This window comes from Rhinolophus sinicus, linkage group LG14, assembly GCF_036562045.2.
Source record: "Rhinolophus sinicus isolate RSC01 linkage group LG14, ASM3656204v1, whole genome shotgun sequence".
In the NCBI taxonomy this organism is placed as follows: Eukaryota; Metazoa; Chordata; class Mammalia; order Chiroptera; family Rhinolophidae; genus Rhinolophus; species Rhinolophus sinicus.
Window position 1 is genome coordinate 41565281 of NC_133763.1, and position 26960 is coordinate 41592240.

General features: G+C 49.2%; 1 protein-coding gene across 4 annotated transcripts in view; it reads left to right on the forward strand.

Annotated features, from left to right (window-relative positions):
* The window catches only part of ELAPOR1 (endosome-lysosome associated apoptosis and autophagy regulator 1), a 60067-nt gene that overhangs the window by 32086 nt on the left and 1021 nt on the right, over positions 1-26960 (forward strand). For 2 of the 4 annotated variants that reach the window (XM_019730522.2, XM_074319206.1), the window contains exons 4-22: positions 4134-4281; positions 4728-4808; positions 5416-5521; positions 5652-5801; positions 11119-11207; positions 14381-14558; positions 15267-15395; positions 16136-16226; positions 17849-17954; positions 18229-18366; positions 19512-19775; positions 21077-21250; positions 23217-23397; positions 23686-23782; positions 24277-24378; positions 25493-25619; positions 25697-25875; positions 26400-26565; positions 26792-26847. In XM_019730522.2, the coding sequence (XP_019586081.2) occupies positions 4134-4281; positions 4728-4808; positions 5416-5521; positions 5652-5801; positions 11119-11207; positions 14381-14558; positions 15267-15395; positions 16136-16226; positions 17849-17954; positions 18229-18366; positions 19512-19775; positions 21077-21250; positions 23217-23397; positions 23686-23782; positions 24277-24378; positions 25493-25619; positions 25697-25875; positions 26400-26565; positions 26792-26847 (2562 nt within the window). The remainder of the gene's footprint in view (positions 1-4133; positions 4282-4727; positions 4809-5415; positions 5522-5651; positions 5802-11118; positions 11208-14380; positions 14559-15266; positions 15396-16135; positions 16227-17848; positions 17955-18228; positions 18367-19511; positions 19776-21076; positions 21251-23216; positions 23398-23685; positions 23783-24276; positions 24379-25492; positions 25620-25696; positions 25876-26399; positions 26566-26791; positions 26848-26960) is intronic. The other 2 variants (XM_019730524.2, XM_019730523.2) reach the window with 1 other exon arrangement.

The window sequence follows — 26960 nt, forward strand, 5'->3', positions numbered from 1 at the left end:
GGGAACATGCACGTTAAGACCACCCACCCCCACTTGTGTTCTAACAGAGACTGTGATTGATTGGGCCACGGTGCCGGCCTGGCTCACTCAATCCTTCTTCCCCGGGGAAAGAAAAGGCTTCTCTCCCTCTGGGGGCTGACTGCCCTGAAAGTCCAGAAATCACTACCTCTCGGCAAGGCAGGCTGTGCGACTTACGTTTCCACGGCCCAGATCCCCAAGGGCCTGGATCTCAAAGTGTCCGTGACATCCCTGGGAGGGGGAAGGAGGTTTCTCTTTTGTAGAAATGGGAGGAGATGGCCACCTAGAGAGGGTTTGTGATTCCCCCACCGCCGCTCAGAAAGGCAATCATTGAGCCGGTACCAAGATACCAAGTGTCTGGTATTTACCCACTGCCTCCAACCTCACCGGAGCCAGCGTCGCCTCCTGCCTGTTCTGCCTCTAGCGCTTCCCAGCTGGTCCCTGCTTCCATTCCAGCCTCCTCCAGGCCACTGACCACCCAGCAGCCAGACTGATCTACTTAAAACACAAATCCAACCACAGTACTTTCCTACTGAAAATCCTGGATTCTATGGATTCCTATTGCTCTTGGAGTTAAATCCAATACTTGCCATGGTCTGCAGGGTCCTGCCTGGTCTGGCCTCTGCCCCCTGCCCATTCTCCAGCTTCTCTCAAGTACCTCCCCTCTTGCTTACTGCGCTCCAGCCATGCTGGCCACCAGGCTCCTTACTTCCTGGGGCCTTAGAACATGTCCCACCTCTTCTTCTAGCTGACTCCTATTGCACCCCCAGGTCTCTGCCTCAATGCCACTTCCTCACAGAAGCCACCCCGACCCCCTTACACTCTGCATCATCTTGTATTTTTCCGTATGGCATGTATCATAGTTATTACTCCATGATTAACTGTGTGATTAGTTAAGTTTCTGTCTCCTCAATTAGAAATCAATTCAGGTTCCAAGAGGGAGGGGAGCAGGTCTGTTTTGTCTTTTGCTGTGACTCCAGCATCTAACATCTGGGAAAAAGTCAACATGAAATAAATACTTGGGAACAAAACAAGCCAACCCAATGGAGTTTCCATGGCAAGATCCCAAGCCTCCAGGGGCTCAGTCATCTTTAGTTCCTGGATAAATGTCCCAGGAACTAAGATGCTGGAAACAGTTCTCAGATCTGAGACTGGGATAAGCAAGAGGGAACAGAAGCAAAGAGGAACAATGTAGAAAGGGTATTTATTGTATGTTAGTGGAGAAGAAAGGACAGAAGGCCAGGTCCTGTGAAGGTGAAATAAGAATGAAAGACAGATGTACACATGACAAAGGGTCTCAAACATTGGAAGCTTCTAAGTTTTCCTGTAGAGTTTCTTCTTTCTAACCTGCACTTACGGAACAGTGCCACGCAGCGTGAGCCAGGCAGGGTGAGAATTCCTCGCTTTCTCACCTCGTCCTCGCTTTCCACAAGGCCATGGTAAAGCGAAGCAGGCATAAGCAGACCACAGCTAAATGACCAAGAACATGTTTTCTAATCACGTCCACGCCACAGTTTCCTTATAGTAAAAAATAGTACTCTCCTTATAGGTTCTGGTAAGGATTAAATGAGATGATACATGTAAGAAATTTAGAGTCATGGCTGGCACTCGAGATCCATCGAGATGTGTTATTATTGAAATTGAACTGATCTTCACCAGGGACAGCTCTGACAAACATCAGCATTGTAATGCATTTTGCAAATGTAGCCCATTTATGGCATCCTCTTCATTATTCATCCAACTTGGGGACTTACTGATATCTGATGTCAGGGGACATACCAGCGTTGAGTGTTGTCTCTTTTAACAGGAGAAATCGATACCATTAGGTTAGCTGGGGTGTCTTGGATGAGCTCAGAATAGGTATTCTGGATGCTTCCATTTGAAAATAACACTAACTGTTGAAGAGCTGGAAGTACCATGTTATCCTGACAAACATGGGGAAACTAGTGGACTAGTCTGAGTTGCCTTAACTGGCCACTACCAACAACTGGAGACCTGGGCTGGTTTCAGGTGAAACAGTGGGCTTGTCTTTGATCACCCATTTCCTACCTTCTTCTGTTTAATCCTCTGAGTCCCTCTTACCGGCCAGACCCAGGGCTTGGTGCTGGGGCTACAACAGTGAGCAAGATAAATCTGGTCTCTGCCCTCACCATGTCTGCAAACCAGTCAGGAAGACAGACAATGAAAGAATTAAAGTACGATCAGAAGAGGAAACCAAACTGCAAACAAACTCAGAAAAGATGTGCAACCTCACGAATAATCAAGGAAAGGAGATTTATAGCCCAGTGAGACTCTATCCCTACCCCATCATATCAGCAGCAATTTTCAAGTCTGACCCTTCCAAGTTGGGGGAGGATGTGGAACTCTCTTCCACTGCCTGTGGGTGTGAAATTGAAGCAACCACTTTGGAGAACAACGTAGCAGTAGCTGGCAGAGCTGGAGATTCACATGCCCTCTAAACCTGCAGTTCTACTCAGGCATTGCACTCAGACGTGTGTGGAAAGAGACAGGGGGAGAATGTTCCTAACAGGGTGGTACAATAGCAAAAAATTGGAAACAATAAAATGTCCACCAACAAGCAATGTGTAAATAAATAGAGTAGAGCCATACGACGCAGTATTATATAGTAGTAAAAATAAAAGAAGAGCTACACCTGTGAATATGGGTGAATCCCACAAGCATTATAGTGGGGGAAAAAAAGGGGGGGGAAATTTCCAAACACATACTTATGATACCATTTACCTGAAGCTTAAAAATATGCAAAGTACTCGTATGTTGTTTAGAGATACAAACATAATTACTAAAGGATAGAGAACTACATGGGGATATTAAGCACCAAACTCAGGGGAAAGTGGCTGGTTACTTGGCAGCGGGGGAAAGGGGTGTGTGATGGGAAGAGGCTTAAGATGAGTGAGGGGTCCACCTGGGCTTTTGCTGTATCTCTTAAGCAGGGTGGTGGGTCTTAAATATTTCATAATGTATTTAAATGAAATGGAGTAGGATCGTGCTTATGAGAAAGGAAGCAGTGAGAGCTAAGGGCACACACAGCAGAGTCAGGTAAAGAGTCAAGAACTTCTCAGATTAGGCGGCATTTAGACACGGGTAGGACTTAAACAGAGAGGGGAGGAGGAAGTGTGTTCCAGGAAGAGGGAATAGCATGTGCAAAGACCCGGGGTGAGAGAAAGAAGTTCTCTAGGGCTGGAGTGCAGAGAATGGGTGAGCAATTTGTGCCCTGTCCTAGGGGAAATGGGTTTTCAGCAGGGAAGTGGCTCGGTCAGATTTGTGTCCTGGAGGGTTTCTCCAGCCAGTGTGAAGAAAGGTTTGGAGGAGGAAGGACTGGATGCAGGCAGGTGAGTTAGGGGGTCCGTTCAGAGCTGAGGGTGGGGGGAGGAGGAATAGGGACAGCCTTTGGGCGGGGTGGACAGAGTTGAGAGATATTTAGAAAATAAAATCAACATGGCTACCCCCATCCCATAAAAACTAGTTACTTGGTGGACATTTCCAGAAAAACAGGTGAAGTGGCCTGGATGGCCTTCTGAGTTCTGAGGAATAGCTGTATCTACTGACTTCTTTGACACTTTGGAGTTAGGCAGACCTGGGTTAGCGTCGCAGCCCTGCCATGTGCTGGCTGCGTGATACTGGGCAAGATACTTGCCAAGCCTCAGTTTCATTATCCATTAAGTGGGGGAAAAACCTGCACTTCCTCTTACTGATGAAAAGAAATGATTAGGTTGGTGCAACAGTAATTGCGGTTTAAAAGGTTAAATAATTGCAAGAAACGCAATTCCTTTTGCACCAGCCTAATATAAAGCAGTTTACTACTTGAGAGCTAGTAAGCCATCAATAAATGTTAGCCACTCCCCCCACTTCACCTGCCATTTCTCTCCCAGGTAGCACTACATGATGTGGGGGCACACCTCTTGATGGCTGTACCCCCAGGCTCCTTAATCTGGAGGTCATTCTTCACTGAGCATTTTCAGGTCTTTGCTTCCACTTGTGAATCACAAATCTGGAATCCCCCCCACAGACCTAGCAGGACAGGAGACGTGCATATCACACAGAGCCTGGTGGCTCATGCCCCTGACGGTGAACTTGGCTCCCCTTCCAACCCACAGGTCCAAGTGGGTCCCCCTGGGCGACTACATCTCCTCCAACACAGATGAGTGCACGGCCACGCTGATGTACGCTGTCAACTTGAAGCGGTCGGGCACTGTCAACTTCGAATACTACTACCCAGACTCCAGCATCATCTTTGAGTTTTTTGTAAGCCCCTGGCCAAGGGGGAGGGTGGGAGGGAAAGACGCTCCAGGGCTCAGATTCATTTGCGGGAATCACAAGCTAGTCATGCTTGGGAAATTTCCACAATTGTTTTCCCTCTGGAGAGAACTGTGGACAAAATGAGCTGAAGCTTCAAGAGGTGAGGGACTCTTAGGGAAAAGAGCAGAATCTGGGAGGTCCTAGAGGTTTTTGCTTTGCTCAGACATGAAAACAGCATGTAACCTTTCTGAGCTATTTCTTTGGTGACGTTTTGTGTGTGTGACTAGCTCCTACCCTACTTCAAGGCTCATGTGTTCTGAGACCCATTCCTAAAGGAAATTGGCAACGCTTGTCCCGTAAGAAGGGGCCTCCGGAAGGGTGCTGTGGCATGCGGGGAGGGACCCGTTTCCTTAGAAGGCCGACACTCTGACCCCAAAGTCCTGCCATCTCAGGTTCAGAATGACCAGTGCCAGCCCAATGCAGATGACTCCCGGTGGATGAAAACCACAGAGAAAGGATGGGAATTCCACAGTGTGAGTATCAGCCTTCCTAGAGCCTTTCCTGGACACATCAGCCTTCCCTAGAAATCCCAGAAAAGGGACCAAGGGCCTTTCCTCTAAGGAGTACTTCCTCCCAGCCTGGGTTTCCACCCCTCTCCCTAGAGTGCAGGGGTCTGCCAGGAAGAGGATGCTATGATTTCTCTCCTCTTGAGTTGACAGAACATGGGTGTGGGCTGACTTGTTCCTCTGACTTGTCTCCAAGGACCAGCAGCTTTCCAGCATTAAGGGCCAGTTCTTCTGGGGATGGGGCATGGGTAAACAGAAGCAAGGAATGAGGGAATTGCAGCCACCCGAGGTCCTTTCGGGTCCCTTCCTCAGTCTCACCATAGAGATGTTCATAGTATATGTGACTGAGGGAGAAGCAGGACAAGGCGGGAGAGGGTTACAGAGGCGGCTTAGAAGGAGAGAGGAGCTAAGCCAAGATGGGAGGAAGGGCAAAACCGAGGAAGTTGAGGGGGAGGCTTGGAATAGGCACTGCCGTGCAGACTGTAGAGGAGGGGTCACAACAAGAGACTAATCCAGTGCATTAGGGAGATCTGTTTCTGAGACTGAACTAACTCTTCCTGTTGGTGGTTTTCAGGTCGAGCTAAATCGAGGCAATAACGTCCTCTACTGGAGAACCACAGCCTTCTCAGTGTGGTCCAAAGGTTCCAAGGCAGTACTGGTGAGAAACATCGCCATAACAGGTACGGAGAACAGGGCTGGCGCTGGGCCCTGCTGCCGAATTTCTGGCCTTGTGACTCTGCGGGGCTCAGTCCCCAGGCACTCAGGCTCTAGGCTCCATTTTTGCTTTTCTGTGTTGTTCTTCTTCCCTAGGGGTGGCCTACACTTCAGAATGCTTCCCCTGCAAACCCGGCACATACGCAGACAAGCAGGGCTCCTCTTTCTGCAAACTTTGTCCAGTCAACTCTTATTCCAATAAAGGAGAAACTTCTTGCCACCAGTGTGACCCTGACAAATACTCAGGTGATGTTTCTGAGGGCGGGAAGAGTTCGATGGGCGTTACCAAAAACCACAGGGAGAAACAGGAAGCAGAGCGGTCCTTCTGGTCAAACTCAAGACTGATCATTTTTTTAAAATTATTTATATTCAGAATATATAAAGAGTTTGAGTCTCAATGTAGCTCCTTCTTCACATCCTTAGTTATAGGGCTTCTGTTCAGCTAGTATTCAGATGGTTCTCCTGGTTGTCTGTTCTGTAATTTAGTGTAATTTTAGTGTGGTCATGGAAGGAGGCAAGCACAGCGTTTACCTACTCCGCCATCTTGCCCCAGGCCCGAGACTAATAATTCTTAAACCCTTACACCCTGGAAGAGCCTTGCCAATCCACACTCCACCAATCACTCTGGAAATAAAAATGAAATCATTCAATAAGTATTTATGGAGCCTCTACTATCTGCCAGGCTCTCTTCTAGGTGCTTGGAATACATCAGTAAACAAAATAGACAAAGATGCTGTCTTCATGGAATTTATATTCTGGAGGGAAAAAGACAATAAACAATAGCTATAATAATAAATATATCAAAGTTTATGTAGTATGTTAGACAGTAAAAAGTGCATGGTGCCATGACAAAAAGTAAAAAACAACTCAGTGTCAGAGGCTTAGGAGAGCTAGGGAAAGGGATTACGATCTTTCTTTTTAAGCAGTAAAAATTTTTAAATGAAATCTTATACAGTATAAGATTATAATTATAAATAACAGATAGAGTGGATTAAAGGTATACATTTATATATTTTAATTTATAACAATTATTATCAAAGTTAATTCAGGAGAGCCATAAGGCTACATTAATGAGCAAAATATTTTGATAACAATCGCTAAAGATAGAACTTACAATCTATTATCAGCCTGAGCATCCATTGAATCCAAAGATTTCCTTTTTAGGAAATCCAGGGTTCCTTGGAACACAATGTGAAAACCACTGTTCTAAGGGAAAATAAGAGGACAGCAGGAAGCAGCCTATTTCTACAGTCTCTGTATAGCTTCCCAAAGCATCCCAACTTGAGAAACAAGACCTGGCATTTGGGGGGGCACAGGGGCAGCAGGGCTCTGGTGTAAGCTTGGCAGTGCTCCCAGAGGGTCCTCTGCTCAGGCAGGCCAGTGGTTGGCAAGGGGACCAATCGCCAAGACAGGTTCTGAACAAACTAGTAGGGAGAGAGAAAGAGTCCCTTCTCTTCCCCTGCAAACACTCATAACTATTCCATTTTCCTTTCTCACACGACCATATACAAACCCAGCTCAAGGCCCCCTCTCAAGCAGACACCCATGTCCCTACACTGACACACCCACCCTTCACACAGGTGTTACAGTGTATTTGCTCAGCCCAGACCAACCACTGACCTTGTGAACTGCTTATTTTCACACTATTCCTAAAACAAAAATCCTATTTATCGACGCAGATCTTGCCAAATGAGTCTAGTTTTCAGCAAGAACAGGAATGTTCAGATCTTGAGGGAAATTCTTATCTATGTCTAAATTCCTGTTTTTCCACTTGAATTTCTTATTCCTCTTCCCTGCCCTATCAATGGCAGCCTTTGTTATTTGTTAGTCTAAGTCTCCAGCTCCCTTTCCAGCCCAGCTCTTGTACAAGGGTTTGAATGGCAAGGTGTTTCTAGGAAAACTGCCTAGAGTATTTTGATCAACTCTGTGTAAACCGATTTTTATCCAGGGAGCTGTTACAAAAGTGTTCGGTTGGGAGTCTGAATTCTTAGAATCTATGCACTGATTCCCCAACCGACCCCTTTGACTGGGTAGTAAGTTTTTACTATGAAGAGCGTGGTCAGCTTGTTGACCATTTCACCAGCCAGGGGTACAAAGAGAGTCACGTTTCTTTGGGACTTGACTCTTCTAGAACACAGTGTCAGTGGGAAGCTGGGAAAATGCAGAGTTTGATGAGGGCCTATGATGGAAGGTGCACGAAGGGAGTAGTGACAGAAGGCCCTGTGGCCAGTCCATCTTCATTTACAAATCAGTTGAGTGACTGCTAGATGCCAGGGCTTGAGCTTGGTGCTAGGATTAGAGCTGGTGCCTGCCTTCCAGCTTATGTTGAAAAGTGGAAACGTGGTTATAGAAACACCTAAGCACAGTAGCTCCATGGCGCAGGAGGTGCTGGGACAGGAGCGCTGGGTGTCGCGTGCAGTGGAGGCAGAGAAGTGAAGTGGTCCGTCCTGTCTGGGGACGGACGAAAGGCTTCCCGAGCGGTGGTCTTAGAGATAAGCTGAGTCTTGAAAGAGGAGTTGGAGATTTGATGGGGGCTGGATGTTCTGGAAGTGTGAGCCAAGGCCAGAAGGCTCAGGGGAACTTTCAGTAACTAGCATGGCTGGAGCTCATTGGGAGAAGTCACATCCAAGGCTGAGAGGTGGGCAGGGAGCAGATTATGGACCAGGCCTTCTGTGCCATTGCTCAAAAACTGGGATTCGATCTTTTCAGCAGTGGAGGCCATTAAAGAATTTTACGCTGGGGAGTGACCTGATCTGGCTTGTGCTTTGGAAAGACCCCTCTGGCTGCCATTTGGGAAATGGATGAGGAAAGGAATGGCTGGCTGGAGGCAGAGGGCCCGGCCGGGAGGTTGTGTGACAGGCTCCATTGCTGGTATCCAGGACCTAGGCTGAGGCAGAGCCAATGGGGGTGGACATGTTAAGGTGAAAGGATTCACTGAAAGCATCTTTCTCATTAACACCTAAAATTTGATCAGTAGAATTAATTCCTTGGTGTTACATTTAATATTAGGGATTCATTTCCTAACAGAATAGCGCGGGATTTAAGAGCACGGACTCCAGAACAAAATTACTATCGTTCAACTCCCTGGCTCCACCATTTACTAGCTGTTCCACCCTCGGCAAGTTGCATGTCTGGGCCTCAGTTTTGTCATCCATAAAATGGAAATGACAATAGTCATATCTACCTCACAGTTTTATTGTGTGGATTAAATAATACAGGTAAAGGATTTAGAACAGTGCTTGGCATGAAGTAATTTTATTAATTCATTTACCTTAAGGCCTGTTCCAGCAGCCCTCTTCTAATATAAAAATATTCTTGACATATATAACAATCATAATATGTCACTTGTATAAAAGTTTACAATTTATAAAACATCTCATTTATTACTCACAGCATCGTACAGGAGTGACTTCCCCATCTACAAATGAATCAGGAACAGCTCAGAGAGGTTAAGGGGTTTGCTCAGAGTCTCAGATAGTATCTGAGCTGGGCCATGTGTTCACTGGGTACCTCAATCCTCAGGGGAAATGTTTTCCTTTGATAAAATGGATCAACATGAGAACACTGTCATCCTGGAGGCAAGAGAGGACACTGAAATGAGGAAGAAGGTGCAGAAAGAGGAGTTGGAGGCCCCAACATAAACTTTATATGCTTACAGTTTCGCCAAAGGCCAATCCTACAGGAATTACTTTTCACATTCTCACCAAACATCTAGGCTGATCTTTCAAACTTGACTAGTACCCAACTTACATACCATGATGAAACCTGAGCTAGGAAATAAGGTCTATCTCAGGCTTTGGGTTAATCATTTATTGAAACCAACTTAGCTGTTGTCAATGTGTAAACAGCTGGACTGTTTTTGCTGAAACCTAGAGCTAGGGTGTCAGGTTGAGCAAATATTGACAAACAGAAAAACGTTCTGGTGTGGAATGCACTTTCTAGCACGTAGCTTGCAATTTGCTAGATCCAATATGCAAAGTCCTGGGAACCGGAGTGTTTTCAGCAGCTTTCCCCAAATTTCTCCTAGACAAGCCAATCAAAAGCAGAAGTCCTTGTATCCCCCATGCTGAATTAGGCCTTCTGCTTGTTAACCACATAAATGAGCTGAGAAGACCCCAGCTGTTTCTCAGCCAGTAGTTCCCTCTTGCCCAAGCTAATAAGGTGGCGACAGAAGAGGTGTGGAAATGGGTGGTTTTGGGAACTCCGCAGTGCAGACCAACACAGCAATAATTAGGAGATTTTCTGATCTAGGAACTCATTTGGTCCCTTGGGAAGAAGAAGGGATCAGTTGAGAAATAAACCCTAAACTGGAAGGAAAAGAGACTTTTAATCCTTATTTAAAATTCCATAAAAGTTACCAAATAAAAATAATTCCTACAAACCCAGGTAATAACAATTACCAGCATTTCGGGAGTCCCTACTTACAACATGCCAAGTATGTGCTGGCTCCAGCAAGGTAGATATTAACATTCCTTCTCTGCAGATGCGAACGCTGGCTCAGAGAGGTTAAGTAACTTGCCTAAAGTGACACAGCTACTAAATGATCTGCCTAACTTAAAATCTCATTCCACTCTGCTATACTGCCTGTCAAGTTATATAGAAAGAGAGGGAGTCTCACCATTATCAAATGCTTACCTGCAGGGGACACAGTAGTCATATTAGAAATAGTGGTGACAGTAGTATTAGTAGCAGTACTAGTAACAGTAGTAGCAGTAGTCGTCGTAGTAGTAGTCTTATATTGGCATGTGTAAAACAGTGGTTTTTATTCAGGGGAAAGTAAATTTCTTGGAAATTTTACAAATTTACTTGCATGCATTATGTATATTTTTCTGGGTAGAAGAAACAGTCTTTCTTTTCAAATTCGCAAAAGTGTTCGTAATTCAAAAAGGTGAAAACCATTGCTTTAAAGAGAGATGCACTGAAATAGTTCTTGCTATCCAGGGGTTTAAAGAATTAAAACAGAACGAACACAGACATGAGGAGAACTTACAGAGAGCAAAATACATAAAATGAATAGTTAATAACACTTTTTTATCAGGTGCAGGTCAAGGGTTCGAGAGAGTGCTGAGATGCTTGCGGGGGTGGTGGGTGGAAAAAGTGGAAAGAAAATATTAAGAGAAAATTCACAAAGAATCTGAACCAGAGTATGAAGGTGCTGTCCTAAACTTTCCTGCATTTCGGCTCAATCCTTCAGGAGCAGGAACCGCACACACAGTTAGGATTCCGAGGTACCTGGAAGGTGGTGGCTTCAGGGAACTTGGGTTCGCGGTGGTTGACCTGCAAGATGCCCTTTCTAGCTACCTGCCCTGGGGGCTGGTCCTTTGGCAGGTCCGCTTGTCCATGCCCTGCCCCCCAGTGCAGGCCCAGTGGTTTCTCATCAGCACCATGGAGAGGTACAAACAGCTGACTGTGCAGGGCTCTAGGGACCAGAAATGCTGCCACTGAGGCAACTCCCTGTTGTGCTGTGACTCAGCGTCTCGAGGGTCATAGGTCACGGGCGAGTGGTCGAGAGCTCTGCTTTCTTACATAACTTCACGTATTTGTCCTTGCTTCTGTCCTTCAGAAAAAGGATCCTCTTCCTGCAAACTGCGCCCAGCCTGCACAGACAAAGACTATTTCTACACGCACACGGCCTGTGACGCCAACGGAGAGGTGGGTAGCGCGGGTCTGCGGCCCCTTTGCCCGTCCCCCTGGCTTTCCACCTTTGGAGTTGTAGCAGTCCCTGAAGCTGGCACCAGAGAAAACCCCACAAACCTCCACAGTGACCCTAGGGCCAGTGGGGAGGCAAAATGAGATGGCCTCATTCGTTTTCAGGTCAGAAACTGTGTTTTGCCACCTTTGTTCAACCGCTTATCCACACAGGCTCTGCTTCAAAAAGCCCTTTCACTTTGTTTTGATGTCTTTCCTTTGCTCAGCCCTTCGGGCAATGGCTGCCTACCCTTGCACACTTACTGCTGCGTGGCTTTCGCCTCCGAGAGCCTTTCCTGGAGGCCACAGCATCCCTGAGTCAGCAGTCTTTTTGTTTTTTTTTCCTTTCTGTACTAATCGCTGGCATTGTGCGTCAGCGGGGCAATCAGATTCTAAGCCAGGTTCCTGCCCTCAGGGAGCTCACTGTCCTGTGTGGGAGCATGGAGACAAGAGAAAGAGGGCCGGACCAAGGCAACAAGACGTGCAGGGCTGGGCGGCCCTGGAAGAGGAGTGACCAGGACTGGGGGGGAGACAGCAGATGAATAACAAATGGGTGTATGACGTATCGGATGGTAGTCATAGCGGTAGGAGGAAAAACTGAAACAAGATTAGGAGAGAGAGAACGACAGAGTGTGGAGAAGCTATTATAGAGAGGCTGAGGGTGACCTCGCTGAGGGGTAACAGCTGAGCAGAGACCTGAGTGAAGTGAGGAGGGAGCCAGAGCCCTCACCGGGCAGAGGGCCCTGCAGGTGTAGAGGAGGCAAGCAAGTGCCTGGTGAGATCGAGGAACAGCAGTCAGGGATGGTTTGAGGGCACAAGCGGAGGTTGTCTGTCTTAGATTAGATACTCTGGATGAACGGTCTGTATCTCTAACACAGAAGACAGAATTAGAAGTGGGGAAATCTGCACTAAGCATATGCTTGGCTATTGGGATGCATAAATGTTTGCTGGCTGCACAGCTGGCTGAAGTCTCCTCTTGCTAATCAAGCGTGGGAGAAAGTCTGGTCCTTAACAGTGATTGTTTACTCCCCTCCCTCCCCCTTCCCCCAGCCCTCATGCTTGAAGCATGCAGTAGCCAAGCAAGAATGGCTACATGTCTCACCAATTGCAGCTTAGACTCACTCCTATAGCGTCTGGTGTCCTATATGACCTTGTGAAAATTGTCCTTTTCTTGACCTCAGTTGACTCACTAACTAAATGAGGACCGTCCTGCTCCTGTCCTGCTCCCTGGGAACATTGCACGGCTGTCTTCGCTTCCCTCTCGCCCATGCTCTGCCCTCGTAGCTTAGGCCAAAGCCCTCTGGCTCTGTGGTGTGCTCTGCTGCGTGCGAGCCTGGGTGTCTGCCCGCACCTGCCCCCCTCGGGGATTTCAGATGCTGAGTCGGGCCAGAGCCAGTGCTCCCACCTTGCAGGCAGCCACGGCTCAGGGGGGACACCCTAGAGATGTACAGTGAAGGCATGCACGTCCACCTGCCGTCACCTGGAACCCCTGAGCGAAGTCTCGTGCCTCACGCCCACACTCGCTCTGCTCGGTCTCATGATTTCCGTTTGTCTGTCTTCTATGCTGTATTTTAAAATCCAGGGACACACCTCAGGCCAACTCCTATGATTGTCCCTGTGGCCTCTGCGGTGCCTCAGTGATGTTTCAGTGGCCAATCCATGGGGGCTGCTAACTGCTGCTCCGAGAGATGGCCCACGTCAGTCGTCCTGCTCCACAGGCCTGTCTCTCCATGAGACTCAAGGAGACAGCCGGGTGGCATAAATTAGCATGAGCCCGGGGCCCTGGCCATTGGCTGCTCTTCACAGGGAGGCAGGCTGAGCCGGCAAGGGGAGGAGGGCCCCAGGTCTCACCAGCAATAAGGCATCTCGGGCATCTTTGAAGACCGTGTCATTTCTTCTCAATAAAATGGACCGATGCCTTAGTCATCCACCCTTTTACAAGTATAGTAGCCGCACAGACCCTTGTCACCGTCACCTCAATGCAGTCTACACAAGCACCTTTTGTCTCTGACTTGACCCCAGGGCCACACAGGAAGCTCGGAGCTGCCCAACCTCACCCCTGACTCAGCAGGGGCCTCTGCAGGGCACCCCCTCTTCTGTACCCAATGCCTCCACTGAAAGACTAGGGATGGCCCTAGTGAGTGACAGACACAACACTTCTCTTGTCTACTGACCGATGGCTGACCGTTCCATGTGCCTCCACGCCCCCAGCTTCACTGAGCTATAACTGACATGTAACACTGTGTGAGCTTAAGGTGTATAGCGTGTTCATTGGATACACTTCTGTCTCACAAAATGAGGACTGCCATCGTCTTAGCTAACACCTCCAGCACCTCACATCATTGCCATTTCTTTTTTGTTGTGAGAACATTTAAGATGTACTCTCTCATCAACTCTCAAGGCTATAATACGGGACTATTAACTGTAACTGCCGTGCTGTACATTCCATCCTCAGAATGTACTGGTCTTGTAACTGGAAGTTTGTGCGCTTTGACCAACATTCCCCTTCTTGCCTGGATGTCCCAGGACAGTGTCCAAACCCCCCTGTGGGTTGTTATCATGGGACTGTTGCCCTTGCTCGGTGATGAGCTCCTGGAGGGCAAGGGCCACATCTCAGTCATCTCTGAGCCACCCGGTCTGGCATAGATAGATCAGGCTTTCTCTAACTGCCTCCTGAATGAATGAAAAAGTGAACAACACCCCTGGAAGACAAATCGGGACACCGCAGCCACCCCGTTTCCCGGGGGTTATGTAGGCCACCTCCATGCCATGTGCTCTCTGTTCTGGAATTTTCACCAGTTGCTTTTCCTGTGACTTGCAGTATTAATAAGATTCTACACTGGAATCAGAGCTTTCTCTGGAGACAACAGTTCCCCCCTGGGCCCTGTCACACAGCCCTCGTGAGGCACAGCCCTCTTCATCTCGTCAGCAGTCCCCCTGCAGACGGACACTCACTGAGCACAGCCATGTGCCAGGAGCGGGGCCGGAGGCTTGTGCTATATCAGTGACCACAGCAGTTTCCCCTCCCCCCCTGGAGCTTCCATGACAGCCCAGAATCCCCCCAGCCCCGAGGTAAATTTTCCGAAAGATGTGCCAAATCCCACACAGGCTGAGCCGTTCTCAATCCATTTCTGCAGACACAGCTCATGTACAAATGGGCGCAGCCGAAAATCTGCAGCGAGGATCTCGAGGGGGCGGTGAGGCTGCCGGCCTCTGGCGTGAAGACCCGCTGCCCGCCCTGCAACCCAGGCTTCTTCAAAACCGACAACAGCACCTGCAAGCCCTGCCCCTACGGCTCGTACTCCAATGGCTCCGGTAACCCCTTACCACCCAGTGCCCACGTCACGCACAGGAGAGGGCCATGGGGGTGGGTGCTCTGGGCGGGCAGCTGAGCACGGACTCTCCTCCTGAGGGAGGCAGTCAGGGCCAGGCCACCGCTAGGGACCTGAGAGAGGTCCGGGTGGGCTCTGTGTGGAGGTCAGAGTCACCTTTGGGAACTGCCTGCCCTCCTCCTCCTCCTCCTCCAACTGCGAGTGTGGCTCAGGCCTGAAGGTACCCTGTCCTCACCACAGAGGCTGCGCGTGGTGGCAGGGATGCTGACCAGAAGGTCTGGGGAGCTGGCATGGCCAGCTGGGTACAACCAGAACCTGTCAGCCGCGCTGCAAGAGGGAGGTGGGGGTGGGTGTACCTATGTGAATGCGTTTACTGATCATAACGTGACACTATGAACTACATGGATCAGAATAGAAGATACATTTAAGTGCAAAAATGAACATTTTGGTGGGCAAGTAGGTTAGCTGAAATATTGAAATGAAGAGTCAGTGTTTACGTCTTGAGTTTGTTAAATACATTGTCAGAGTGTTTTCGAGGCGACTTGATACAACGGTGCAGCGGAGCTCAGCACCACCCTGTGCGGCTGACCGCGACTGTTACCACGACTATTGCCACTTGTCTGTGTGACAGCAGCTCCAGTCAGGTGGCTGCAGCCTTCTTACTGACCACAGGATCTTGTGGTTCCCCCAGATTGCAGCCACTGCCCAGCTGGGACTGAACCTGTTGTGGGATTTGAATACAAATGGTGGAATACGCTGCCAACGAACATGGAAACGACGGTTCTCAGTGGGATCAACTTTGAGTACAAGGGCATGGCAGGTGAGACATGGCGGGTGAGGCACGGCAGGTGAGGCACGGCGGGTGAGGGCACGGCGGGTAAGGGCACGGCGGGTGAGGGCATGGCGGGTGAGGCATGGCGGGTGAGGCACGGAGGGTGAGGGCACGGCAGGTGAGGGCATGGCGGGTGAGGGCATGGCGGGTGAGGCACGGCGGGTGAGGGCATGGCGGGTGAGGCACGGCGGGTGAGGGCATGGCGGGTGAGGGCATGGCGGGTGAGGCATGGCGGGTGAGGGCATGGCGGGTGAGGCACGGCGGGTGAGACATGGCGGGTGAGGCATGGCGGGTGAGGCACGGCAGGTGAGGCATGGCAGGTGAGGCACAGCAGGTGAGGGCCTCTCCCCCTACCACGAGCTCTCAGCTCCCTGCACTCCTGCAGGGACTCTTCCAAGTTTGCATTTCTTCAAAATAGTGAGAACTGGAAAAATATGAGCGAGTCAAGCTACGCATTCCCTTGCAAGTTCCACTCCTCATGGGCATATATTCTGCCAAATCTGAGTTTCAGAGGCTGAAGCATAACTAGAAACAGTATGCACATACCCCAGACGTCTTGGTGTGAGAGCTCCAGAGTCTCTGACCAAAGCAGAGGGATGAGTAACATGGTTTGTTTGGCGGTGGTTCTGGACACCTCAAAGGACGGTGCTCTCTCTCTCCCAGAGGGCCATCTGGGCGCACGTCTGCCCAGGTCACGGAGGCATTAACTCACCGCATTCCTTTTCCAGGCTGGGAGGTGGCCGGTGATCACATTTACACAGCTGCTGGAGCCTCAGACAACGACTTCATGATTCTCACTCTGGTTGTGCCAGGATTTAGGTGAGGAATACAGAGCTAACGGGCAGCCCAGGCCTCCTCGGACACATCCAAGTCCCACATACCTCGGAATTTGTAGAGAGGGCTCTGGCGTGCTGAAGTATCAGCTCAGAGCTGAGCGAGCGCGGTGATGGTCTCATAAAGGGAAGGTGAACGCTGACACAGGCTCTTAGCTGCTGCCCATGCTGACTCCCCTACGGCTCTCCCATCCCATCCAGCTTCTCCTGTCACTTGCCCGCACGCTATTTGAATGTTTCCTCCTCACAGCACCAGATAAGATTTTTTAAAAAAATTTTTTAATGGGCCAGGAGTGCCCATAGACAGTTCATCTTTATTTGGGGCAAGATAATAGGGAGGGATTGTTCTTATTGTCATATTTATCCCCATATCCCAAGGATACCTAGCACAATAGCAATTTGTTTGCCATTAAAAAAAAACTACTACAGACAGTGTGGTACCGTGTGGAAAGAGTGCAGGCCAGTGCACTTGAACTTTGCCCCCTACGGGCTGTGTGAACTTGGGAACACTGTGCCCCTATAGGACCCTGGTGTGCAGCACCAGGGGGCCTGACAGACTGATTTTGGACTAACTGAGGTTGAGATGATTCTTCCAGCACATTCATTAGCACAACTATGTAGACAGGACCTGAAGGTCCTCAGAATTCAAGCAAATTGCCAAAGCCAGAGAAAAGCCATAAATGGATTTCCAAAGCCCAAGTGAACCTCCTGCCCAGACGTGCTTTCAAGATGCGGGGGAACCACTGAAGGGGCTCCCCGGTTGCCAATTTGGCTTCTCTGTTCCCTCCTTCAGACTCCCTCCTTTCCACCCCTGGCATGGTGCTCAGCCCACGGGAATTGTTCAAAGGGTATTAGTCTCCTTTCCCTTAATTTACATTACTCAGAGCGGAGCAGATATATCCCGTGTGTGCGAGACGAGCACATTTTTTAGGCTTTTTGGGGGTGTAACATTCCCGAAAGTACTTTTCAATTTGCAAATCTGATTGCCATAGTGAAAGCTTCTGTACCTCACCCACCCACGCTGCCACCCACCACCCTCCCCTGCCCCTTTGGGTATGGCTCTCTCTTCCCCCAAAAGAAGGACCAGCCTGAGAACGAGGCTGAAGAGATTGCAAGTTGAAGCATCTGCTCATGCAAACCAGGGGCTGAGCTGCTCCATCATTGCAGACAATTCACCTCTTATGATAGTGGCGCTTCTCAAACTTTAATGTCCATACACATCACCTGGGGATGATGCCATGTCATGTTACGTCCACACGTCGATTCTGACTCAGGGGGTCTAGGGAGGGGCCTGAGGTTCGGCATGTGTCATGAGCTGAGTCTGGGGCCACATTCTGCTCATGAGGCTATAGAGCATTTCACACAGCACTTCTCCATCTGCGATGCCTTTGGCTCTCACCACAATGATGACAGGTAAGTAAGAAAGATATTAATAATATCACCTCCATTTTACAGGTGAGAAAACTACACTTTGGCTACGTCAAGGCCATACAGCCAGGGAGGCAGGACTGGACTTAGTCCCTGCTCTTTCCAACATATTCAGAACTAAATCCCATCCCCCTGGGCACCACCGGGTCCCTGGGACTGACTTAAGATCTGTGCCCACAGAGCTCCACAGTCGGTGACGGCGGACACGGAGAACAAAGAGGTGGCCAGGATCACGTTTGTTTTCGAGACCATCTGTTCTGTGAACTGCGAGCTCTACTTCATGGTGGTACGCTTTCCTTGCTTTGCCCGCTATGGGGCTGCAGGGCTAGTGGGAGGGTTGGCTCCCTCAGCCCTCTGGTGCATCCACATAACTGACACCCTGCTTATACGTAGTGATTTCACAGAGGAAGGGCCCAGACTGTCCATCAGGGACTTCACAGGTTAACATGGGTCTGGCCAACTGTGAGTGGCCCCTGGGACGACTCAAGTGTTATGGGCACCCCCTTCCTTAGCAGTCACACAGACAGGCTGCCTTCTGCACTTGTCTGTCTTGGGTGTAGGGTGTGAATTCTAAGACCAACACTCCGGTGGAGACGTGGAAAGGTCCCAAAGGCAAGCAGTCCTACACCTACATCATCGAGGAGAACGCGACCATGAGCTTCACCTGGGCCTTCCAGAGGACCACCTTCCACGAGATAGTAAGCTCCTCCCCTTCCTCAGACCCAGCTCCCATGAGAGACCTCTGAACCCCGGGGGACTGCTAGCATTAGCCGAAGTAGGAGTGTGAGGCTCAGAACCCACGGGTTAGAAGGGCCTTACGGCGTCCCGCAGAGAGCTACCTGGTCCAGCCCCAGACTGTGTATTTCACTGGTCACAACCACAGGGACGTACATCTGCAAGGCATTATGTATCCATACAGCCCAGAAGCGTTGCTAGTTCAGCTGTGCACTAGAGAAGCAGTTAGCCTTGTCCAAACGACTTCCAGGTAAGCTCCTTAAACTACCTGTCTCTCCTCAGCAGCCCCTGCCTTGAGGACATGTGTGTGCCTGACCTGGTATACTCTGTTCATCCCTGTTGTTGGTGGTTTTTTTTACGATTTTTATTGGGGAGGAACAGGGAAGGGGAACAGGACTTTTATTGGGGAACAGTGTGTTTTCCCCAGCACCCATCAGCTCTAAGTCAAGCTGTTGTCCTTTCAGTCTTCGTTGTGGAGGGCGCAGCTCAGCTCCAGGTCCAGTTGCCGTTGTTTGTTGCAGGGGGCACAGCCCACCATCCCTTGCAGGAGTCAAACCGGCAACCTTGTGGTTGAGAGCACACACTCCAAACAACTAAGCCACACATCTACCCTCCTGTTGTTGTTTTTAATAATAATAAGTCTGGTTTTATTTTCTTAACTCAAAGTAGTGCAAGTTCACTGCAGAAAACTCGGAAAGAAGCAAAAGGAAGAAATAAAATCACTCGTAATCCCACTACCTAGGTAACATCTAAGTATGATCTACACAGGAGATACTCTACATTTTTTTCCCTCTCACAGGGAAAAGACCTGCTTTTTTCATACAACACTATCTACTGCATATTTCCTGATGGCACTTAATATTTGTATACATCATTTAAAATGGTCCAGTCTTGTTTTAAAATTACACAAAAAGTCTTGTTTTAAAATTACACAAAACGTACACAAAGAGCTACTGTTAAGTGAGTAAAAAGAATCGGATGCTTCTAAGCTTGTTCCCAAGTTTTATAGGATAAAAAAGATGAAGTAGCAAGTAATTTACTGTTTCCAGAGAACTCAGTTGCTGCTGGTATCCCACACCTCCACCCCCTCTCGTTTCCCTGTTTCCAGGGCAGAAAGTACACCAGTGATGTCGCTAAGATCTACTCCATCAATGTCACCAACGTCATGGATGGGGTGGCCTCTTACTGCCGTCCCTGTGCCCTGGAAGCCTCTGACGTGGGCTCCTCCTGCACCTCCTGTCCTGCTGGCCACTACATTGACCGGGATTCAGGGACCTGCCACTCCTGCCCCCCTAACACGATCCTGAAAGCCCACCAGCCCTATGGAGTCCAGGCCTGCACGCCCTGCGGTCCAGGGACCAAGAGCAACAAGGTGCCAGCAGTGTGTTGTGCGTTCTAACCTTGGTCTTGGGGATGGACCACCTCAGAGGGTGCCAGGCCCGAGACGGAGTTCCTGAGGGCCTGATCCCCACGTGCTCTCTGGCGCACACTCCCAGGTTGGAGTCCCGGAGGACAGCCAGGCAGGCTGTGACCGTGGATGGCAAATTCTTACCTGTAGCAGTTGGTTCCCCGGGTCTAGGCCTCAGCCATGGACAGGTGTCATCTTCAAGAGATGAGTAAGGGAGATCTGGGCCCCTCTGGTCCTCAGGGTTACTTGGCATCTGTGCAGAGACCTGAAGGGAAGAAAGAGTGCGGCCTGTGGCTCAAATTCAGCCTACTTCCCTCCAGCTGATTGTCGTGGGAATTCGCCCCCTCTTCTTTGGGAAGGTCACCCACCTTTGCTGGGACACACGGTTAATTGGCATTGCCGTCTTCTGTCCCAGCAGCTTCTTCTAAAGCGAAAAGCAGTACTGTTGGCCCATGTACTGTTGGCCCATGTACTGTCTGAATCTAAGGAAGTACTACAACTAAAAGCTCTTAAGTATTCATTAATGCTTTTAGGGACACTTGCATTTCACTGATCACAACCACGTGGGCGTACATCTGTAAGGCAGTCTCTATACAATCTGCAAACTTGGCTCGGTTTTGCTGTGCAGGGAGAGCAACAGTGTTACAGGCCCCTGGCAACCTCTCTTGGGCACCCTGGACTTTTGCCACAAACTTCTTCCCTTGGGGCTCCCTCTGCTGCTCTGGGAGGGAATGACGGTTGTGTAAGACAGCTGTGGAATGGAGGAGACCCCCCCCCCCAAAACAGAGCAAGGAAGGGGAATAAAGCCCTTTTGAAGTTCAGTTTCCTACAGAGAACCTAGGAAAGAGGAAGCAGGGCTCAGTGAGTTTGATATAGGGGAGGGGGCAAAGTTTGTAGTTCTCCGCCCTGCCCCCCTGGATAGCCTTCTTCCAGTGAGCACCTGGTTGTCTTCTGCTTGAAGACAAGAAGGGCTACCTTGTGTCTTGAGAGAATTCTATAATTTAAGCATCAGGACGAGGTGATAGAATCTGACCCAACTACTTACCGAAAAATGGGTTTCGGTTTGTACATCATACATGTGCTAATAATTGAATGGCAAGATGTGCATAAACCCCACTAGCCCGTTTCACTCCTTTTACTGCCCAGCCACAGTCCTTACTTCCTCCTCCTCTCACCTCACTTGGGCTGGACAGGCTGGGTCTCCACTGGGGTCTCCTGCAGGGCCCCGCCCGAGCAGCCGGCCTCATGGACCACTTTCCCCTTAGATCCAGTCTCTGTGCTACAACGATTGTACCTTCTCCGTCAGCACTCCAAGCAGAACCTTCGACTACAACTTCTTGGCCCTGGCAGACACCATCTCTCTGGCTGGAGGGCCAAGCTTCACTTCCAAAGGGCTGAAATATTTCCATCACTTTACCCTAAGTCTCTGTGGAAACCAGGTAAGGTGTGCAAGTGCTGACACCGTGGGAATTGCAAGGGGATGCCAGTGGATCAGAGACCAGAGATGGACGTAGGAGAAAAGCTAGAAAAACCTTCAGGTAGAGGAGATGGAGAAGATGAAAGGTTTCTAAATGGTTATTCTTCTCCCTGAGGACTCGCCCTAAAATTAAATCACTTGGATTATAAAAATTTAGGAAAATAAAAGTGTTTAAAATAAGATGTTCATTTATTCCTCCCTGACCTTTATTCCCTCAAATGAGTATATAAACACGATGCAAGAGGAAGATTTCTTTCCCTTAAAAAGCAGTTTTCAGTAATCATGGCACTTATCATTTGTTTTCTAGAAGCTAAAGTAAATTATTCTTAGATCAGCTGCATGTATCTTTGCTGACAGTACAAAAGAAAGTAACATGAAAGGCTTTATAAGGAAAGAATGTTACCACCAGCCATTTCATGCTGCTGCAAATACTCTGGATCTAACATTTAAAGGCAGAAATGTAAAGGGTAGTCATACCGCTCGTGCACTTGACTAAATGACAAACAAGCCAAGATTAGCAGTTGGAGAGCTAGCTTCATACGGTACAAACGACAGAGCGTCCTGAGCATTTCGTCTGTGACTCTGTGTGGAGATAAGGCCTGAGCACCACACAGCTTCTACCCATCTTCTGCAGCACGCAAAAACTGGTGGTTTGTGTTTGGGTAGAGAACACGTCAAGAAATAAACTAACCGATGAAAGATTAGAGATAGATGTCTCTAGCTTGTTTTTTAACAGTCTTTGCAGAAGTTAAAATAAAACCTCAGAAGTGACAGTGATAACTCAGAAATTGAGACTGATTAAAGCCGCAGGTAGCAATAGTTTCATTCAGTGAATTGAGAGAGAGAGGTGAAGATGGGGAATTTGGAGCGTTTGTGTGGTTTTGTGTGTGTGTGTGTGTGTGTGTTTTTGGCTTGCCCCTTTATTCTTTTCAAAAATGTTTACTGTGTACTGTCATACTATAGACCCTCAGTTCAAAAACAAAGCAACTCTTTTATTATAATGTAAAGGTTTCTTTCTGTTCTCATGTTCTTTCTTACAATCTAGAAAATAAACTGAGATATCAGATTTAGCAGCTTAGCTCGATTTGTAATAAAATATACAATATTGAAAACCCTACATTCTAAATGCTTAGTCCACTTAAATTTAACATCTTGAACAAATGATTTTATATTAGCAAACAAGTTACATATTGATATTCCATAAATTTAATATTTTTAAAGGAACAATACCTCATATTTCCTCTATTACAAAATCCTGAGGACGGAGTTTCAGTTCCTAACATCATCTTCCAGATTTCTTATACAGTGAGGGTTGCTAAAAACTGGAGAAGCAAAATGTCTTCTCTTGAGAAAAAATTTTTAATGGCATACTTGTAGGTTCCAATGGGTCCTAAGATGTCCTATCCCAAGGCAGGGAAGGGGCTAGTTATGGGGTCTGTTTTAACCTCTGGAAGTCTCTCTCTGGAAAGTGCTTCTGAGACAAGCACGGGGAAAATCACAGCACCAAGGGAGACGCAGAGAGAGAGTGTGAACCAGACCAGGTGTTCAAAAAATTTCATGGGATCAGTTACGTATTTCAGTAACTGTCTAGAAAACTGACTAGGATAAGAAAGGCCCTTGACTGGTAGCTGGTAGACCAGGTCTCCAAATCAGTTACCACCATTATAGTCCTGCTCATATGGGGCTCCCACGATTCCAAGGAAACAAAAAGACCGGGGGACCCCTGAGCCAGAGTTCCAGAAACTAGGACACCGAGGCCTTATTTTTAGCTTTTTAAAAAAAACCTGTCTTGTAATTAGATCTGGGATGAATTCTTCCACTGCCACATACCATCAGAAGGCTGAAATGTTAGATGTGAGAAAAACTGTCCCCGGTTTCCTTCTGGTTGTTCTGGGAGTATTCACTCCTTCCCACACCCTCCTGCCCAGGGTAAGAAAATGTCCGTGTGTAGCGACAATGTCACTGACTTCCGGATTCCTGAGGGCGAATCAAGTTTCTCCAAATCCATCACAGCCTACGTCTGCCAGGCGGTCATCATTCCCCCCGAGATGACCGGCTACAAGGCGGGAGTGTCCTCACAACCTGTCAGCCTTGCTGATCGACTTATCGGTGAGTAGCCTCGCTGCTCCAGCTTGCCTGAGTGTGTACACATGTAAGAGAAAGGGCGGCTGCCAGGCTCTGAGGTAAGAGGCCCCAGATGAGGAGACCAACCTCCAGACCTGTTTTCTATTCCATCCTGGGCACCAAGTGCCACAGGGGCTTCTGACCAACCTTTGGTTCACCCTTTCATGAGCCACTCAGGGATGTGATGAGATGAAGGAAGGTTACATAATGCCAGGTATTGAAAGAATTGAAGTGGTCGCCAGCTAATTCTACTATTGAGCTCTGATTTGGCAGGGGTGACAACAGATCTGACCCTGGATGGAATCACCGCCCCAGCTGAACTTTTCCACCCGGAGTCCTTGGGAATCCCAGATGTGATCTTCTTTTACAGGTGATGTGAGGCCCAGCTAATGCAAGTGAAACCTTGGGCTACCCCACAATTTGTTACATCCCTCTCTTCCTAGCCACCTATTACTTATCAGGCCAAAACATGTCCAAGGTCTAGCTGATCCCCCCAGCAATGACAGCTGAAGGCTGGGAGCCCCCTGATGCCCGCTTCTTGGGTATTACAGGGACAAGTCTGTCTTGGAGGCAGGGAGAAATCCCGGATGACATAGCAGACTTCCCTTCCTGCCTAAGGACACTGGCTCCAGTGTTACACACGCTAATCTTTCCTAAACCAGTATATTCCCCCTTGAGCACGTCCCCGATCCCTCCTCTCTCCTCATATAAACCAAGGCCTGTGCACTCCGTGTGTGCACTGTCTGTGTGACCCCCACTCCAGACTCCCCAGCGAGGGCCCTGTTCTGTGCTCACCTCACTCAGTGACTCTCCAGTGGCACAGATCGGTGACTCACTTCCCCACGGGGCTGTCTTTCACTACAGATCCAATGATGTGACTCAGTCCTGCAGTTCTGGGAGGTCAACCACCATCCGCCTCAGATGCAGTCCACTGAAACCTGCCCCTGGAAGTCTATCACTTCCAAGGTAAAGGAATAACAAAGCCTCCCTTCCTTGGGACCATTCCATCCCAAGAGCCAAAGATGACCAAAAAAGAGCAAACGAGAAAACAGTCTGACACCCATGAATGGGTTCTTGGGGACGGAATCATGCTCCAAACCCCCAATCTGCAGATGTCAGCAAAGCAGCGGGAGGAATTGTCCAAGCTCCCTTCACATTCCCAGCCATCATGGGCGCAGGTGCCCGGCAGACTGGCCAAGGGCTGGGGCTGACAGCCAGACTTGACTCGTCTCCTCCACTTACTGTTATTGTGCCTACATTTCTTGGCTTCTCTAAGGCCTCTTTTTTCATTATCTGTAACATGGGGATAAAAGTAAGTTCCCTCAGGGGCTTGTTATGAAGACTTGAAGTGTCAGGGTGCCTGGCTGTGTACTTGCTATGATTACAATTAATAAAGGTTTGGGGAACCCTAGAAACTCTCCACGACTGAAAGATCTAATTCCAAGTTTAATAGCTTGGTGCACTAAATCAGGAATTCCCAAACTGATTACAGTACCCCTCCACCTCACCTCGTTCTATCCCCCCGCCACATAACCCCAACTAACATCTTGAGGGGCACTAGTATCTTGAGAAAGATGGTTTGGAAAATGCTGCTCCAAAACAACTGATCAGGGAGATAGGGAAGCAGGATGTTTGGACCCAGCAGTGGCATCAAAATGTAAGATCACTGCTGTTGTTGACAACGCCACAGGAAAGCACACAATAGATATCCGTGACTCCAAGTCCATTCCTGAACCCCACCCTCAGGAAGCTGCACGGAAGTGGCTTCTGCATAACGTTACAAGTCTATGGGGAGAACAGGAGCCCCCAAGGGGTTGGCGGGGGCAAGCACGCTAGAGCTCAAGACACCTTACATTGGCTCTCACCTGCTGTCAGCAGAAATCAACAGAGGCTGGGGAGGCTTCTCACGTCCAGGAAACCAGAGAGCAAAACCTGGGTTAAGGATTAGTTGGAAGGATCCTGGCGGGGCTAACGGTTTGGCAAGGGGAGGATGGCTCAGGCCCGCTGCGAGGACAGGACTCCAACCCGCTTTTCCCCACTGGCCCAGCAACTGAGCGCGCGTCTCCTTCTGGCTTTCTAGCACATGCTCTGATGGGACCTGTGATGGCTGCACCTTCCACTTCCTGTGGGAAAGCGTGGCCGCGTGTCCGCTCTGCTCAGCTGCGGACTACCACGCTATCGTCAGCAGCTGTGTGGCTGGGATCCAGGTGTGTTTCTCGGCTTGGGGACTTCCCAGGAGAGAAGGGAACGTAGTGTCTGAGTGGCTTGTTTTCCTTCCCAACAGAAGACGACGTATGTGTGGCGAGAACCCAAGCTATGCATGAGTGGCATCGCCCTGCCTGAGCAGAGAGTCACCATCTGCAAAACCATAGATTTCTGGCTAAAAGTGGGCATCTCTGCAGGCACCTGTACTGCCATCCTGCTCACCGTCTTGACCTGTTACTTTTGGAAAAAGAATCAAAAGTACATGATGATGGGGGTATCGGAGTTTGGGGATGGGCTGGGTGGGATCACTGAGCCAGGAGGACATGTGACAGGATAAAGTCCTGGGGCTTTTATCTGGACGTGGCCACAGACCCTGTGACTCTGACTGGAGACATGCTGACACTACACGTCATGCAGTGCATGCCTTGGTTCTCCCGACTCCTGAACAGGGACGGTACCGCATGGCAGTGTATAAACAGCTATTAGATTCTCGAAAGAAAAGCGAAGAGCATCTTTGTTATTAATAATAAAAAGAATGACTTATGATCCCAATAGTTCTATTAAACTTTGAGATCGGAGAAACAGCCTGGTCTATGAAGGGAAAGCCATCACTGACCTAGGAGCCAAGACCGCGTCGCTGTGCGCAGCCCCCCCCCCGCCCCCCCCCCCCCCCCCCCCCCCGGTTGCGATACGTCAGTTTCCTCACATGGTTTGGGGAGATCTGTCGATGGCCCAGCCCCTCCCCACATTGTGTGTCCTGTCTCTCGCACCCCACTTCACAGACTAGAGTACAAGTACTCCAGGCTGGTGATGAACGCCACCCTCAAGGACTGTGACCTGCCCGCAGCCGACAGCTGCGCCATCATGGAAGGCGAGGACGTGGAGGACGACCTCATCTTTACCAGCAAGAAGTCGCTGTTTGGGAAGATCAAATCATTTACCTCCAAGGTACAGAGGCTGGCCAGGGCTCTGAGGGCGGCCTGAGGGCTGGAGGACACACACTGAACGGCCCCGCTGCTCAGGGACCACTGCACTGCTCCCCCCTCCATACTATTCTGTCCCTCCACCCTGAAAACCCAGGCTTCTGCCTTCTCTATTTTCGCACCAAGATCCTTTTCCCTGGGGCCCAAGGCTGCTCTTGACCAGGCTCCTTCTCTCCCAACATGCACTCCAGTTGGTGAACTCTTTGGGCCTTTTAACTTCCAGAAGGAGTGTTGAACCATCCACGTTGTAAGAACCATTCCCACCCCACCCCGCCCCATCCACACCCTCCCCGCCCCCTTTTCTTTTTTGGAGGGAGGGGAAGAGGGGATCTCGAGGATAAATTCAGAGCACAGTGAGGC